General features: G+C 47.1%; 1 protein-coding gene across 2 annotated transcripts in view; it reads left to right on the top strand.

The window, feature by feature from the left end:
• Positions 1-17,617, top strand: part of ARHGAP32 (Rho GTPase activating protein 32) — a 167,824-nt gene that overhangs the window by 46,930 nt on the left and 103,277 nt on the right. The window contains exons 1-2 of one of the 2 annotated variants that reach the window (XM_034069492.1): positions 994-1,052; positions 1,242-1,373. The exons of the other annotated variant lie outside the window; for it this stretch is intronic. Of the exons in view, the coding sequence (XP_033925383.1) occupies positions 1,276-1,373 (98 nt within the window). The 5' untranslated portion in view covers positions 994-1,052; positions 1,242-1,275. Of the gene's footprint in view, positions 1-993; positions 1,053-1,241; positions 1,374-17,617 lie in introns of those variants that run through there. 2 annotated transcript variants of the gene reach the window in all.

Genomic DNA, 17,617 nt, shown 5'->3' with positions numbered 1-17,617 from the left:
TCCAGCTCCTGTGCAGCGAAGCTGTTCGTTCCCATCAAACCTTAGCACGGTTTTGAGCCTGCTCTTTGAAGAGATGCCTTCAAAGCACCGTTTTTAAACTGCAACCCTTGCTGTGTGTTCCTTAACTAGGGAATGGTTGGTAGATAGGAACAAAACACTTGTTACTGTTCAACCATGGAGGTCAGAGCAGTGGTCTTGAAAACAACCTGCCTGCGGCTGAATTACCTGTGCTCAGGTCAGAGAGGGCAAAGCACAAGGTGAGGGATGCGGTCCCTGGGATGAATCCATCCACTGTACTTGGGTCTCTGCCACCAGGAGGGGGAAGGAAGAGGGTTGTGGGAGCTTCCTGGAGCTCTACAGCATTCACCAAGGCAAAGCCAGGGTAGTTATTTCCTAAATGGGCATGTTGTTTCCTCTTCAGTTCTTCTATCTTTAGCTTGTCCCACTCAGACGTGTCTGGGTTTAGTGAAGCAAAGAGAAATTGGCATTGGGAGAAAAGGCTTTAGAAAGAATAATTAGGCTTTCTAGGCACAGAACAGGTCTAACCTGTTTGACTTTGCATCTTCCCCTGTAACTGCTCAAGGAAGGGCTGGCATGGCTCTGTCCTGCATCACGTTATTGTCTCTGGTATACAGCACTTAACAAGCAACATTGATCCAGCCAGGGAAAACTAAGGGAGAATCCCCTCCCTCCACCTCCTGCTCAAGTGCACACTGAAGACAGGTCATGGGATCCCCATCAGTGTCACCCTGTGTTCAAACCGGAGGAAGCAGAGCAGCACATCTGTTGATGTGACCCATCCTAGGTCGTGCGCTCGGCAGAACTGGGCTTAGATTCCTGCTTGCAGGACTCTTACTGGTCACGGTCAGAGTTGCTGAAGTTTTGCATTGGGTAAACCCTGCAGAGAGCAGGTAAGAACAAAGAAATCCCTTTGGCTGCCTCTCCTCCTCCAGCTGGGAAAGGGTTACACTGAAATGCCTGGAACAGCCTCGGGAAAACATGAATCAGTGCTAGCAAGAGAAGGCAGAATGGGAACCCGGAATTGCGACCTGGTTTGTGCTTTTCATTGCTATATACATTTTTGAGGGGGGGTGTATTAGTTAAATCCCATGTTTCAGAGGGTCGGGGCACAGCTGATGCTCGAGCAGCTCCTGTGCGGTGTCATTACTGGTGCCTTTGTGCTGGGGTTAGGGGGGGACAGCATCATCCCTCCCTCCTCCCTGTGCCTCCTGTTCCTGCAGAGCCAGAGTGCGAGTGTGAGTGCACACACGCAGCATGGAGGGAGGGACCGGAGCCGCTGCCGCCTTCCCCGCCGGGTCTCCGGCAGCAGCGGGGACGGGAGGAGCTGGAAGCGATGCTGAGGAATCGGAAAGGTCAGTGCTGTCCATGCATCACCCGCGGAGAGAGGCTCCTTCCTTCCCTTCCGAACCCTGTTCTCTCAGGGATGCAGTGTTAAAGCGGTACCGTATCTCTGAGGAGTGAGATTGTGTCCCAGTGTGTGATAGGAGCATGACTTAACCAGGCAAACCTGTCATTTCATATAGCAAATACACCTTCAGTTTAATCCTCAGTGTGTTTTGAAGCATATGTATATGACTGTCTTTTGAGTGGTTGAGTTATTTGAATGGAGAAAGGTTAATTGCCTCCTTCAATCAGATTGCATATGTAGGTTACAGTAGCATGCAGAAAGCACACCAAGTGTAATCTTGCATCCCATTCTTCATGTGACTCCAGTCCTTGAGGCATTTTACAGTGAAGTGTGTAGAATGTGGTTGTTGGCATGACTGAAACATGCATTTAGAAGGCACAGACGTCCTGTATCCTGTCTGTAGCAGAGTGCTATGGTTGTGTGCAAACAGCAATAGTCACAAGGGCTCTGTGCTTAGTGGGCTTCCTTTCCTAATGGATAACCAAGTGCTGCTGATCTGGGGGGGATTTAGGAGCAGTGGGTCTGGAGGGCCAGGTTATGGTGGGGTTGGAATTCTTGTGGAATAAAGCAGTGCTGATTATCCTGATGGTGAATCATCCTTTCACCCTGGCTCGGGTTTGCACTGATGGGAACTAAGCCCAGTGCTGCTGCAGTTCACTTGGGGCTTTCTACTTCAGGGCTGAAGGTGCATAAATGTTTACTGGTGGAAAACCCACGAGGGGCTTGGGGAAGCAGTGAACCAGTGTGATTGAGAGCTTGCTGTTACCCCTGCCTGTGTTACACATCCAGGCTGCTTCTCCCAGACTCCAGGTTATTTGTGGATGTAGCTGCTGGCAGCTGGAGATGCGGGTTCCTGTTTCACTGGGAAGAGATGATAACAAAGTCCTGATAATGTATGCTAATCCCACCTCCTACAGCTCCCACTGCCAGGAACCGGAGGAGAGAAGCTCCAGCACTGCAACATTTCCCTGGATTTGGCTGCCTTTTCCTTACTGAAGCATTGCCACCCGTGTGTATGGACACACACATGCCATAGAGGATTATGTGAGCAGGAACACCACGGGCGTTCGGTGTGAATTGCCTTGGGAATGTGGAAAGTGACCTTTGTGAGTAGCTGGCAGTGTGAAGACCAGTACCAGCAGGGCTGTGGTTAAACCCAGCTGCAGGTTAGCAGTGCTGTAGTACAACCTCTGTGCTTCCAAACAGGTCTGTATGTCAGATGGAATGTGCAGCCTGTTCCAGGTCTGGCAGTGGTTGCACTGCTTGTACAGACACAGAGCATGGCAGCACTTCCTATTAGTTTATGATGGTTGGGTACCTGAAGGGAGACCTCTCCTCGTGTCTCCTCAATAAGAACTTGCATTGTTTCATAGAAGCAAGACTTTGGTAGGGTTATAGAAGGGATTTTAACTTCATACTCTCAGTCTGGAGATACTTGGAGCTTGCAAATGTGTTTGAGGGGAATATCCAGAAAGCAAAGGTGTGTATTTCATGCTCAAGCCTGTTCTTTGTACTGGAGACCAGAGTGGGATTTACAGTGGGAATGGCAGGAGGGATTTGAACTGGTACCCCCTTGCTTTGAAGCACCACTTATATCCTGGCTTCTCCTGCATCCCGAGTTCATTCCTTCTGAGACTGAATGTGGTATTTGTTACCCCAGCAGCCCTGCAGACAGCCGGGGTGATGCAATACCTGTTTTTCAGTCAGTTGCTTTTTCTTATGCAATCCCTAATCTAATCTGGCTTTCTTCCTGTGGGTAAAACAGCAGAAGTGCTGTATTTCTTACATACTTACTAAGTCACAGTTTTGTTTCAAAGCTGATAGCAACCAGGATGCTTTGTAGTGGCAAAGACAACACTCGCTTCCAAGAGGAGGTGGGAGAGCCCAGCATGACCCTCTCTGTTCAGCCTCCTACACCAGGAACAGCGTGGATGTGTTGGGTCATCTGTGTTAGATCATCCTCATGGCCTCTGCTTTAGTTGCGAAAGGGTTGCCCAGCCTTGCATTCCCTTTCAGTGTAATCCCATGGCTGAATGAGCTCCTGAAGCATCCAGAAGATGACAGTGTGTTACTGCTTGTTGACTTGCATGTTTACAGTTACTGTAGGTTCGTTTCCAAGCTCCTCCTTGGAGGAGTGAAATCTCTGGTTAATCTAACATGGGGAAAGTCTTTGTAACACTTTCTGACGCTTCTCGTGATGTTAAGGACTGGATCTTTATCACAGCTCTTTTGTTTCTTAATTCAGACAGTTCAAGCTGGGGGCAGTTTTAGCTGGGTGATCACAAGCATCCTATTGCTCTTGCTGAAAGAAGATGACAGCTTTGTGGCCATGGAGCTGCTACACAGGCGGTGGCAGTGGTTTGTGTTCTCTCAGCACATGAGTTCAATGCAGTGTGGAGTCCTGATGGGATTTAACCACTCTTAGAAGGGAGCAGGTCTGGTGTAATGATTCTCCACCGGGTCTAAGTCTCTGGCTGCAACTCACTGTTGTAAACCCAATGTGACACAGGGGTGAACTCAAGCAATGTGTGTTCATTCTGTATTATACAGCGCCTTTCCTGATAGCAGCACTATTGAAACACTGAGTTTCCAAGCCTTTCCAGTCTCTTGTTCCCTGTGTGTTTTCTCTTGCTGATGATCTAATGCAATTACAATAGAATTTCTATATTAGATAAATGTGATTTGTGCCATAGTCTGTATCTCTCTGCAGCTCGTTCAGGCTTGAACTGTGCTGAATTATACTGGGGAAGTGTAAGGACCAAGGCATGTTGTGCTTCCTTAAGGATTATGTAAAATGGTATTAGAATACCTATTTGTGTGAAAACTTACTTGTTCTTTAAATGAAGATGTGCTGGGAGAGAAATTCTGGGAACCAAACCACTATATACCATGAGAGCAAGAGCCAAAAGGGAAATAAAAAGAGCACTCAGCTCCTTACCACCTCTTTTTGATGGTTTCTTCTAATTCAGAATGATGGGAAGAGGGGCTATGACACAGTATTGCCATGTTTCCCATTAGTGATACCAGAGTAAGGCTGGGACTTTGTCTGGCATCAAACACACTTGGACTGGGAATGAGTTTTAACGTCGGTCATGTGTCTTGGAACTTCAATAACCCATCTTGCATGCCAAGCATCTCACTTGGTGCACTGCAAAGAAGGTGGCTTATTTTCCTACCCAGAGACATGGGTTGCAACAAGTAAGAGGAGGAAATGACAAGGATGTCTTAATTTTGCATGGTTTCAGCTGCAGCACAGTGCTAACAGCTTCCCTTGAGCAGAGGACTTCCCTTACGCTACCCAGGCTGCTGCTTATGGGCACACATGAAAGTACTTAGATGCTCATCTATTAGTGAGGGAGGGGAATGAAGCCAGTGAAATAGCATTTTGAGAAGATGCTTGTTCTGAAATCCAACTGTTTGTGGTTGCAGAAAGCCTCTACATTCAGGCCCAGAAGGGTGACCAAATCCACCTTGGTTTGTCTCCAGCCTAATGTGTTCAGTACTGCCACAGCCCATCATAACTATGTGCAGGAGCAATGTAATGAGGTTGACAGTCTGATCACTGCTATATCTGATACTTCAACCCCTGGGGAGGTGTGAAAGTGTCAGAGCTCTGCTGCTCTTGTATGGGGGGGAAAGGCAGGAGTTGTTCTGTATGGAAGATGTGCAGTTGGTTGCTGGGATGGTGGGGCAGCAAAGCTTCAGTGTGCAGCCTTGGAGCAGGAGGGACTTTCAGAAGCAGAGCAGAGATGCTGAGGGGTTCAGTATTGGAAAGAAAAGCCAAACATCCCCTTCCTCCCATCACCATCCTCTGAAGAGGGAAGCAACTTCCCTAGGGAGATAGTTCTGCTACTGGAAAAGCTGCTGTGACAGCAGTGCAGTGCTTGTGGGGAAAAGTAATGTTACATAGACACCTATTTCTTCCCTTTTTCACCCATTTAGGCAGGGTGTATATGCAGAGCGCTGTCACTGCTTATGTCCTTCCATGGCTTTCTTTGCCTGCTCCAGGCTAATAGGCAGCGAGGTGGTTTAGTTGTTTCAAGTGGGAATGCAGTTTGACCCCTCAGTTATATTTCCCCCTGCTTCTAAAAGCATCCACCATTGGTTTTGCATGCAAAACTAGGAGCTTTGTCTTAAAACCAAACCCAGAGAGAACTCTGCATAGTTTTATGGTGAAAGCAAACAGAACACAACTGAGTATGATTCTGAAGCAGTGGTGTCTTCCTGTGCTTGCTTTACCCAGCACTTTGGTAGTGTTGAGGTGTTAACAGCTGCAATACAGATGTTGTGGTAGTCTCCACACTGCCATAGCTCATAGCCCCTTCTGGGTAAGGTGCTTAAGTCGTTTCCCCCAGTCCAGTTCTTGATGGAGATGGTGGAGATGTTCCCTTTGGTAGAGATGTTCCCTTTTGCCTTGTGCATGGAGCTGGTGAGTTGTCGGAATAATGCCTCTTTTTTCCACTCTTCAATGTACATTAACAACCATTGGAGACATGAATCACACAAAAGCCTTTTCTCCTGCCCATGTCTCTGTGTTTGAATACATTCTTCCTTTTGAGGGCTTGACCACACATGGAACTTCTCAGGAACAGCTGCTCCCAAATAATTCCAGATGCAGACAGACCTCAAATACAATGTTCTGCTCTGTTTTGGGCCAGTTTATGCTGCCCTTTCCCAAACCCTTTAAGCTGAGGATTACCTCTTTGCTCCTTTAAAAATACAGACCCTAGATACCTTAAACTCTCAGCATTCACACACATGAGCTGAAACTACTTTTATTCATAGCTGTATTCTTTTGGCACACTGAAGATGCTTTGCTGCTGTTGGAACTGTCTCCCTAACAAGAGCTGTAGGATCTGGGGGGCTGCAGAGCCATTGGTACACAAGCAGTGCAGCCTTTGCTGCTTATAGACTTGAGGAGAGGGCTTTAACCCCCTGAGAACCAGTTACTTGGTTACACACCCAGGTAAGTCAGGAGTGCTGATATGGCAAAGAGAAGACCTGAACTTGTTGGCCACAGGACTTGGTGAAGCTGAAAGTTTCCCCTCAACAAATATGAACTTTGGTTTTCCTGATTATGATTTGCCTTATTTCCCTCTTTTTCGGTGAGGAAATGTCAGAGCATCTTACAAACCCTCTAACAAACCCTCTAACTCATTTTCAGGTGAGTTAACAATGGAAATGTACTTGACTGCATTTACGCAGGCAACAGGCAGAAAGAGCAGGGCTGGAATTGCTTGGACCTTCTTGACTACAGGGAGGAGCATTCCCTGTGCCAGCTGGAATGCAGCTGCCGCTTAAATCTGGCACCTAATGTAGAGTCCTGTCCAAGTACAGGGGGGTGGATAGATGACCTTCGGAGGTCTCTTCCATCCCAGACTATGGTTCTGTGGTTCCTGGGGCTGAAACCTCCTTCTTCTTCAGTACCTTCTGCCCCTTTGATGAGGAGTGAAGGTGCTGAAAGTACTTGATGTGTTTGGGTGCTAACACAGTGTAGCTGTGATGTTGAATTCCATCATTGTTAAATGAACATTGCTAACAGGAAGAAGGTTAAAGCTGATGCGGTGAATGATTTTACTGGGGTTTCTTTGGCTCTTTCCATACCTTGTAAATGATTGCGACAGAAAACAAGAGACTTCCAGTTTCTTTTCAGTTATGTGCTTCCTTTTGTGTTCAGTCTTTGTGCAGTGGGGTTAATACATTTATTCTCCTGGCAAGCAGCACAAGCAGACATCCATCAGAGATAAAATGAGAAAGGGACTGTACGTGTGATATTGTGAGTTGAATTATGATGTGCTTTCTATTTCTCTGTCCTCACAGCTGCTTTACTGGCAGATCTGAACAAATGCGAGCCGAAAGAAGGGGTGAGGTTGTGGGAAAGAGAAGGCCTGGCTGAAATCTGTCATGCAGCTGTTAGTATCTCCCAAAGGTACTGCTTGCTCCTAATGGTATCACAATCATGTGCATACTCAATAGCATACACATACTGTCCTTCACTAGAGTGAAGAAGGTAATAACGCACTTGTGTACGTTGTAGCTTCTTTCCTCTTCTCTCTTCAGGGAATAGAGAGTAAGTTTGTTAGTGGAAACAGGGTGAATCCCTTTCTTAGGGGTTGGCTTTGCCCTGCCTGTGGAGGTGACATTTCTTCTGTCTGTGATGGACTCAGAGGTGACTGACGCACTTCTCTATAGGAGAGGAACGGTCTGGTGCTGACTCACAGCCCTGTGCTTGAGCAGGGTGAGCAGCACCCTTCATTTAGAGGGGTCACAGTAACACTGCTTCCTTCTGGACATGAGGAAGAACTGTACAATGTACAACTGTACAGTGTTCTACCACTGGCATAGGCTGCCCAGAGAGGTGGTGGTTGTGCCATCCTTGGAGACATTCAAGGCCATGGATGCGGTTCTGGGCAATCTGATCTAGTTGAAGATGTCCTTGCTCATTGCTGGGGGTTGGACTGGATGAGCTTGAGGGTCCCTCCCAACCCAAACTGTTCTGTGATTCTAACAGGGTTCACAAAAGGATTTCTGCATTTAATTCTGGACTATAGCATCTTTCAGGCACTCATCTCTTCCATTAGATGATAATACTTTATCCTAGTGCTATCTTATACCAGAGATTGTGGGGTTTGCTGTTCATTGTTGTCCTAGGGGAATCCCTTGCCTGAGTCTAGACAGTCACTCAGAGACTGACAGGCTCATTGGAACAAAATACTGAGCTCCTACAATGGCATTTTATCTCTCTCTTGACCCCTCCAGCATTTAAAACCCAGCAGTCACGTCACTGAACCCCCCCCAGATTGCTTTTTAGGTGTACTTTCATTATTTAGGGGGGTTTAATTTGAATCCAGTCTGAGTTTTTAAATGCAAGCCAGGTCATGGTGTGCAGCTCCCCTCTGCACCAGGGCTCATCACTATAGGGAAAGCTGAGAGTGTTTCTTCACTCCTTGGCTCCGTGACTGGAGCTTTGCGGATACAAAGTGCTGGGAGTCTTGCAGTGGAATGACAGGGAATTCTAGCAGTGAGCCTTGCAGGGTGTATTCTGAAGGTCAGGAGAGACATTTATGCTCATGGAAGGCTCAGTGGTTGGTCTGGCAATGGAAATATCTCCCCATTGCTCCTCAGCGCCTTGAAAAACAGCAAGAAAGGGGTTTTTTCCCTTCGTGGGCATGTAGAAATGTGCACATATTCTGTCTTCTTTGTGAAGGGCATCTGAATCCAGCTTCATATAGAATTGTGGTCTGCTGTGGCTGCATCTCCTACTCCATGCAGGGCTATATAACTACACACTAGCACTGGGTAAAGGTGGGGTTGCAGGCACTGGAAGAGGCCCTCTCGTCATGCTCTTTGCCCCATGGAACTGATCTTTGTCTCCTCCAGGGAAGTGACAGCCACATGTCTGTATATTCTCAGTTACTTGTGTACATCACATTGAAGTACCCTGAATGCTTTGACTTCAGAGTCTGTGCTTCATGTGCTCCAGCTTCTCAGCAGCAAGGGGAGGACAAGGTGTTGATCTCCCCTGGCAAATGAGACCTCCTATCTGATTACAGCTAACAATCCATGGCCATAAGATATGGTAACAGATACCCGATGAGATGCAGAACTGTTGCTGAATAGCAGCTGATGCCCAATGGGCTTTTTAATTAGGACCTGGCCTCTTTTTGAACCAAGATGTGCCTCTATAGAGACAGATTTTGGGTACATTGTGGCTCATGAAGCACCAGAAGGTAATGTTCTTTTCCCCTCTTCCTCTATGTTTTCCTCTTTGGTAAGGAGATGTAGTGCTGGTGAGTCTGGGGTTTGGTGTTCTGGGGTTTTCCCTGCCCTGATGACAGGATGAACTTTCTTTTCCAAGTGTTACAGTGGTGAGGAAGGGATGTGAGGAGTGAGGAACGGATGAGTAGCTTTCCAGGACATACCATTTAGCTGTTCTGTAAGGCCAGACCTCAACGGGGATCATTTGGAAGTGCCATCAGGATGCTCCGGTCCCTGTTATATCTTACAATTCTTCTCTTTAATTTACTATGTTCTCACATTTTTTACTTCTTAACCCATTGGGTGCTTGAGACAACTGCTTGCACAAGTGGAACCACGCTTTCTTCTTTGGTCTGTCAATAAATCTCCCCATCACCTCTCCTTGTAGGTCAGCATATTGCATGTGCAACCCTTTTAATGCCCTCAATGGTGTGCTTGCCCTCGTAGGTACTTTACCAACTCATTAAGGCTTTCTTTGTCTATCTATTGATTTTCCCAAGAGGGCATTTTATTACTGACAGCATGAGCCAGGGCAGTTAAAGGTTGCAGTGAAATACTCCTGCTTCTGATGGGATGCAATAGGAGCTGCAATGAGATATTCCCTTAGAAATCCCTATTAACATGCTGTGGTACCTGGGAGTTAGAATGCTTCCAGGTCTCTCTTCTCAGTAGCTTCTTCTCCCAACGTGCGTCCATTGTTCCGTATTAGTGTGCAACCAGCATGGGGTTAAAGTGTGTTGGCCATGCTCATGTTTTATGGATAGAAGGCTGTTAGGAAGGAAGGAGGGAGACAGGACTCTGGGGTTTTACTCCAGGCTTCACTAACTCAGCCAGGGCTGTGCATTATTTACACCAGTTTTAGGCAAGGGTAACAAAAATAGCTATTTTATGGGAACGTCCTGACTGAATTTGGAGAGCTGTGGATAAATACATATGCAGAGAGCTGTGTATATAAAGTATAAGTATAAAAATGACTTTAGGGCAAAATTGTATCTTATTCCTGTTGTTTTGGAAACAGGATTGGTGGTGGCTTTAGTGGCTGTGTGAAATTTCCAGCAGGATTGTCCTTGTCTCGTGGCTTCCCCTTGGATTGTAAGAGCTCTGCCCAAGGCAGGATGGATGTAGACACTGGGCTTCTCCTCACTGTGAATTCCTGGCTTTAACAGGAACTTACTTTGACACAGCAGCCTAGCGTCCATCTTGGTCCCTCACTGCCACCCATCCAGCCACACAAAACACATGGAATCATGGAATGGTTTGGGTTGGAAGGAACTTCTAGTTCCTTAAAGCCATTGCAGGGACACCTTCCACTTAGACAAGGTTTGTTCCAAGCCAGGTATAAAGCCCCGGCTCCTTGCAGGGTTTCATTTCTCACTGGTGGGCATGGGCAGTGCCTTGTGTTATGGCCTCAAAGGAGAGAGTTTAGAAGGTCATTTTAAGCACTGTTATCTCTATAGCTCCTCTGGCCAGATTTTGTGGCCTTTTTCCCCCTTCCCTCTGACTTTATAGTTCCCTGCTTTAGCCAGCCTGGTTACACAGATACATTCCATGGCACAGGGAAGGTGTTGGCATCCTCTCAGCTTCTGTTCTGCATAAGGAGAATGGTTGCAGCGATACCATGTAGCATCGATACTGGTGGAAGCAGGCCAGGAGTGATTTTAAAGGCAGAGGAGAAGGAAGTGATAAGACATGGTATTTCTCACGAATGATGGGAAGGAGTTTCAGTTACCTGATATCGCTCTTTTCTACCCCTTGAAAGCACATCAGCATCTGCTTAAATGTCACAGCACCTTACTGCATGGCTCAGGCAGCAGCTGCCTGCACCCTTGGTGCTTCCCTGCAGCTGGTTCCAGGCTGAAGGGCAACTTAGGGGATTCAGTGTTCTTACAAAGCTGCTGTAGAAAGGTCTGTAAAGGAGGGAATGGGTTCAAAGTGAGCACTGAAAGCTGCACAGTTTCCCTATCCATCTGCTTGCACTGTGTGAGCTGTGTTTAACAGGTTACAGTTCACCTTCCCCTTTCAGGGAGGGCTCAGCAGCAATGGGGAGATGTCCTGTAGAGTTATGTAGGTAAAGCAGGAGCTTCAGCTTCACTCTAACATGAAACAAGAGGGAGGTGAGAACAGCAGAGGAGGTGCAGGAATATCCCATCACCTTCATGTCCTCACCACTCATTGGCATTACAGGCCAGGAGATGAGGACATCTCTCCTGCTTTGCCTCCTGGGGTAGTGCTGGCTGCATTTTCTGCCTTCCCTGTGCTTGGGGCCTGGCTTTAGCTTCCTGTTGAGGAGCAGGTTCCCAGCCTGCCCAGGCAGCAGCAGTGGTGAAGCAGGGGTTAAAGGAGCTCAGTTTCCTGCTCTTCTGCTTACTCAGGTGTGCTGCAAAAGGGAGCAGAGAATGGCTGAGCAGGAGAAACAACTTTGTGCACGGAGCTTACGGGACCAGGCGCGATTCCAGGCTGGGAATCCTTCTTCTTCCTCTTGGTTTCACTTATTTTCCCTCTGGTAGCTGTCATTCCTGATGGAAAACCTGTCCTATCTGCAGCTATATTTTTCTTCTGTATTTTTTCTCCGTGCTGAGTCATTGCCCAACTCAACAGTCATTTCTGTGCTCGCTTCCTGGAGTCTCGAATGGGTTTGTCACGGCCCTTTCTGCTTCCCTCTTGCGTGTAATACAACTGCACTGGCTTCCAGCACAGCAGAACTCCTCTCCGATGGTGCCACGGTACCTCTCTGGGATCAGGGTGAGTGGGGATTGGCAGGGTTCGTCCTATGGAACAGATCAGGAGGCTGTTATTCCTGGGATAATGTTAAACATGTGGGAATTACTCATTTTCCTTACACAGAGGCAGCCGGGGAATGCAGATGTGTTACCTTATAACCGAGGGGCAGAAAACTTCCTTTGCGTTTGCTTTTTCATCCACCATCCCACTGTTGGCACCTGCAGTTAAACACCTTTCATCTTTCCCATCCTCTAATGCATGAGAGGGGTCCTTGTTTTGTTGTTTGTTGAGTATCTTCTCAATCCTGACTCATCTATGAATATGTATTTCACTTTTCTGCCCTCTTTTTGGCCCCCCTTTCCTTCTGCCTTTAGAAGTGGGTTGGTGTTTCAAGGGCTCTCGTGGCCTGGCTGATGTAAAACCTAAACCTCATTAATAGGTGTGTTTTACCAGGGGGATCATTCCTGACTGATGTATCATCAGTGGTAAGATGCTGTCCTCAGCTGCAGCTTGCTTCGTAGCTGCAGGTTGTGATGTTTAGGTGGTGTTGCTCATAATGAAATCAGGAACAGAATCTTCACCTTTTCTTTTCCCCTCAAGTGTTTGTGTTTCAGATGCTTCCCCCACCTCCATAGGATCAGAAATCACAACAACCAACACAACTGTTCTTTTTCCTGAGCTCTGGCATTCCCCAAGGATTTGGGTGACGTTGCATGATGAAGCATTGCAGCAACCTCCGCTCCTCAGCTCTAGCCCTTGCAAGGCTAAGAGAAGTACCCAAATCCTCTTCACTCAGTATGAAGGGACACACGTACACATGAGGATGGGATCTGCAGAAGCCCATGGGAGGCTTCGTAGGGCAGGAGGTGGCCAAAGTCAAAAGGTCTCTGAGGATAGGGAAGATGTTGCTCATCTCCTTTTATGGATCAACCTTCTAGGGCAGGTGAACTAAAGCAGTTAATGCCCCATCCCTGGCAGTGCTCAAGGCCAGGCTGGATGGGGCTTGGAGCATCCTGCTCTAGTGGAAGGTGTCCCAGGGGTTGGAACTGGAGGAGCTTTAAGGCCCCTTCCAGCCCAAACCCATCTGGGATTCCATGATTGTGTCGGAAGGAGGCATTTCCAGCCCTGCCATCTTCATTAGGCCAAGAGGAGCTGCTGTGGTGGGGGCTTTGCTGCTGATCCAGTGAAAACCAGTCCTTTTTGGAAGGTATTTCTTTATCCTCCAGTGTCTGTAGAGAGGGGCAAGCACCTCTGTTGCCATGGAGAGATACATCATCACATGCTGGGGAGAAGTGGGGAGCTGCCCTTTTGGCACCAGCAGCTTCTTACTGTTACAGAGACCTCCTTGCTGGATGAAAGTGCTGTCTTGAAGCTGTGCTGCACAAGCACTTGAATGATGCTGATCTCTGCAGCCCAGTCCTCCTGGGTTTAGTGGTGCTAGGCAGTCTTTCTGTGCATGGCTTATGGCTTTCTCCCTGAGTTCTTTTCCCTGAGTCTCATTGTATTCCCTTCAGGCCCCGAGGAGGTGTTTGGTGCTCACCTGCCTTTGGATAAAAGCTGTGTGTGGTTAGGAGCTGTGAAACCCAAGTGATTTCCTACGTCAGGCCCAGTCTTCCTCTGAAATACAGGACAAGCTGTCAGTTCCTTTGGGAAGTGGATGGAGGTATTCTCTTTGCTCACCTCTTGTCTGCTATGCAGATAGTCCTTACCTTGATGTTTTAGTCTCCTGACATACCCCAGTGCAGCATAATTGGGGTCACTGGGCCCTAGGCAATAGTGCTTGTTGTCAGAAATCCTTATAATCCCAGGTTTCATGTGGTATTTCAGTGTTGTACTCCTTTGAGTAGCCATTAGAGTTAACAGTTTTGTTTCAGGATGTGCCACCCCTCAGCCTGTCCTCCAAGCAGAAAAAGCAATCTAAATTGGCTTGGCTAGTTGTTCTTTCTCTGTCCATCCCTTTGGCAGCAGGGTTTCCATTGCCAGCAGACACGGTACACTTCTGTCCCTAAAGTGTGTGAGAGGGAGGTAAAAATGATGGGGCACAGCAGTGGATGCAGCTGCATCCTTGAGACCTCAAGGCAAGGGAGAGCAGTGATTTCTTTTCTCTATGTTGAGGCTTATTCACTGGAAAAGATATTTAATGCATTACTCTAAAAGGGGCAAGTGAAGGTATTTTGGGGTCTGTTTGCAGTGCTGTGCATGAGGGAAGAATGGAATTGTGCTCTGAAGCACTGCGAGACAATTCGACCCCTACAGCACCTTCATCTTCTGGTCTGCATCCAGCTCTCAGGTGCTGCTTCACGTTATCACCCCTGCATCTCCCTGTGCTGCTGGCTCTTCGCTTTCCTCATCTCCTGCACCAGGATGGGTGGCCTGGGAGGTTGGTTCTGGTCAGCACTTTGCTGTTACAGCTTTGTGTGAGCTTCAAGATGAGCTGTTTGCTCATGAGACACATCTGCTGTCGAGAAAGAATCACGGTTATGGCTTTGCTCGTGTCATGCCTATATGACCCCTGTGTGTTAAATCTGACCCTGATGACTTACGGTAGTTGTAGACCTCTGTTTAGCTGGTCAAGAACTGTACAGTGGGAATAGTAAGAGTGAAAAGTGTAAGTAGTGGTTTCAAGACATGGAAGGATGGAGCAGCCTCTCATTTGCTGTTGATGCCATTGAAATGGAGTGATAGTAGCACAGGCAGGGAAAGTACTGTTGTGAATAAGGGGCCACCAGACCTTTCAGCCTAGATTTAAAGTCAGAACAACTGTAGCTGCTCTCTTCTCTATTTGTTTAGTGCTCGGGGGCAGGTCGGACAGAGCTTGGAACAACCTGGACTAGTGGAAGATGTCCCTGTGGCCTCAGTGCTGTTTCACATTAGGAGCAGTTGTCACTTAACAGCACGCGAGGCTCATTGTAACTGATGAGTTGATTGCACTTGAGCACTGCTGAAAGCATCAGTTTTCCAGTCTATGCTTCTATGAGGAAAGATTACATCTGGCTTTGCCCTGGCACGGAGCTGCAGACAAGAGATCAATGTCCTTGGATGTAGGTTTGGGTCATTCTTTACAATCTGGGGTATACTTTGATGGCTGCTATGCTTGGACGAGCTGTAAGCAGATGGGGTTGGTTACTGTGCTGGATTACTGGGATATTTGAAGACTCCAGCATTGCTTTTGCTGGGCAGAGGGGAAGGGCTGAGGCTGGTTTAGAAGGTGTGATCTTAGCAAACAAGGCAAAGGAGGTGGCAAAGGAACGTTACTTCCCAGTGCAGCAGGAAGGCAGGAGCACGCAGTCCTTTCCCATCTCTCTTCCATGTTGTAAGTTTAGAGCTGCTTTGAGCAGTTTAATAATTGTAAATGAGAGGTTAGTGCCTTTTCTCCCTGGAGGAAAATACCTTTAAGACTTTCATATTTGTTCCTGAATCAAATGAAAGAAATCCAAGGCAGGGCTCAGTGATTCTGATTGTTCAGTGATTTCCTAATTCCTTTTCTTAAAGCAATAAGAAAAAGCTATTCCTAAAGAACTGTTTTATTGACTACCACTGTGTTCTGCAAGAAAATGCCCAGCACCTACTGAAACAATGTTCTTTTATGTGTTGCCAGATAACAGAGCAGGTTTGTTCAGTAATATATGCGTGCAAGAGTGTGAGGATTCTGTCGTTATCAGGCTTTTTAATAGCTAAGAACATGTCTCAGAGCTTGTAAAAGCTGACTGTTCCACTAACTTCCTCTTTTCATTAAGAGTTTAAAGGAATTCCAATTATGCAAAACTGGGAAGCAGATTGCTGCAGCCCAGCTCAACAAAGCTCTGGAGGTACATGTTCCATTGCTTCCTGAGCCTGAAGTCCATATCCCTCTACTTTACTTATGGAGATGGTGTTACTGAGTTGAGACGTAAGACACCAGCAGGTGAGATAAGAAGTAGTAAAAGAAGCTGTCAGCACTATGGCAGAAGAGCAGAACAAAGGGAAGGTGGATCCGTTGAGCCCCAGTTGCTATTTGTTGCCTCCCTCCTTACCCCTTGATGGATTTGCAAAGCATCTCTTCAATGGGTACATCTTGGACACCTTGATGGTACTTTACACCTTCTTCCCTATGCACAGGGTGCCCAGAGCAGCTGTGGATGCCCCATCCCTGGCAGTGCTCAAGGCCAGGTTGGACACAGGGGCTTGGAGCAAGCCCATGGCACTAGATGATGGGTATATCTGCTTGTGATATACTGTTACTCTATTAATTATTCTTGTTTAGTGGCTACCCAAACAATTGAATTTTGGCTGCCCGACCCTGAGCTTCCATCAGCAATTGCAGCTTTCAGCTTGGTTGAATCAATCACAGTAAACCATTAGGTTGTGCCAGGTCTTCATGTTGTGGGCAAGGATTTAAGTACAATCCATTTACCATTTGTTTATTTATGATGGAGGCTTTAAGCTGACCTTGTTGGTCTTCTACCTTCACATTGTGTGATCCTTGAGACAGAAACCTTTATATAGTGCAGAGGGACATAATGGAGTCAGGAAGGTGTTGACAAAGCTGATGTAAAACATGGGAAATGAAACCCTCTTTCAGGTCAGCACTGTCAGCCTTCAATTCCCATCTTTTGTTTCATTTTTCCTGGGGCTCCTGAGCTATCTCTGCTTCCCATATTGCACAACTCTTTTCTTCCTTTCCACTGCATTCCTTTTAATTTCATGGCCGTAGAGTTTACTTGAATGCACTCTGTGATTTGATGGGTTTTAACCCCCATAAAGCTGAGCTTTCAGGGTACCTCTCTGTCGATTCACTGTTGGCTTTTACCTGTCCATGCAATGATTGACACCTTTGGGATTGAATCCTGTCAAGACTATTCGATTCCATGGGAAGAGACAGGGATGCTGTTATGCTGAAGGGCCTTGAAGTATTGATACGTGCTGTGGCTCACACATAGTGACATCCTGAAGCCAAAAGTCACCTGTCTCTGCTGTTCTCCTCTTCCTTGAGCACTGTCTGGTGAACTGAAGAGTGCTTATTGAAGACAGACATGGTTGCTAGGAGCAAGGGAGATGAGCCAAGTAGATGTAGAGGTCCTTGCACATATTTGCAAGCAGTGCAAAGCTCAAGCCATGGTTCTTTTTAGTGTGATATTTTGGCCTTTTGTGCAAATTGCTTGAGTGCATAAATAGCAGTTTTCATCAGCTGGTGTTTGGAGCTCATTGGCTTTCAGGATAAGTTTGTGTCAGCACAGTGTGGCTTTTTGGGTAACATTTATAGCACAGAAATCATCACTTTCTGTGGCGCTCTGAATCCTCCTGTGTCGTTGGTTGTGTAGGGCAAAGCTTTTACATTGGCTGAGAGATCTCCAGGCACATCACCAGTGTTAGCTAATAAATACACCAACAAATCAGCTCTCATCAGCTCCCACCTCTCCAGCTGAGGTCAGAAGCAACAGCCATTTGTGGGAGAAGCAGCAAGGAAAGCTGAAATGCCTCATGTCCCCATGGGGGAGCACAACCTAAAGATCAGGCTTGGCATTTCATTTAAGCATTATTCAGCCAGGCCCCAGTGAGGCTCTGTCAAGCAAACAGTTCCCTCTCTGCTATGGGGAGCCTGGCATTCAAAATGCTTCATGCTTCTACCAGCATGGGGCTTTTAAACCACCTCTGCAAGGTGTTTGTCAGCAGCCTCATGTCCTTCCAGAGGAGAGCAGTTCATCTGTGTATCACCAGCATGGAGGTGAG

The sequence above is a fragment of the Melopsittacus undulatus genome, chromosome 15, assembly GCF_012275295.1.
Source record: "Melopsittacus undulatus isolate bMelUnd1 chromosome 15, bMelUnd1.mat.Z, whole genome shotgun sequence".
NCBI classification, from domain to species: Eukaryota; Metazoa; Chordata; class Aves; order Psittaciformes; family Psittaculidae; genus Melopsittacus; species Melopsittacus undulatus.
Note: the sequence above shows the minus strand (reverse complement) of the source record. Positions and strands in the feature narration are given on the sequence as shown.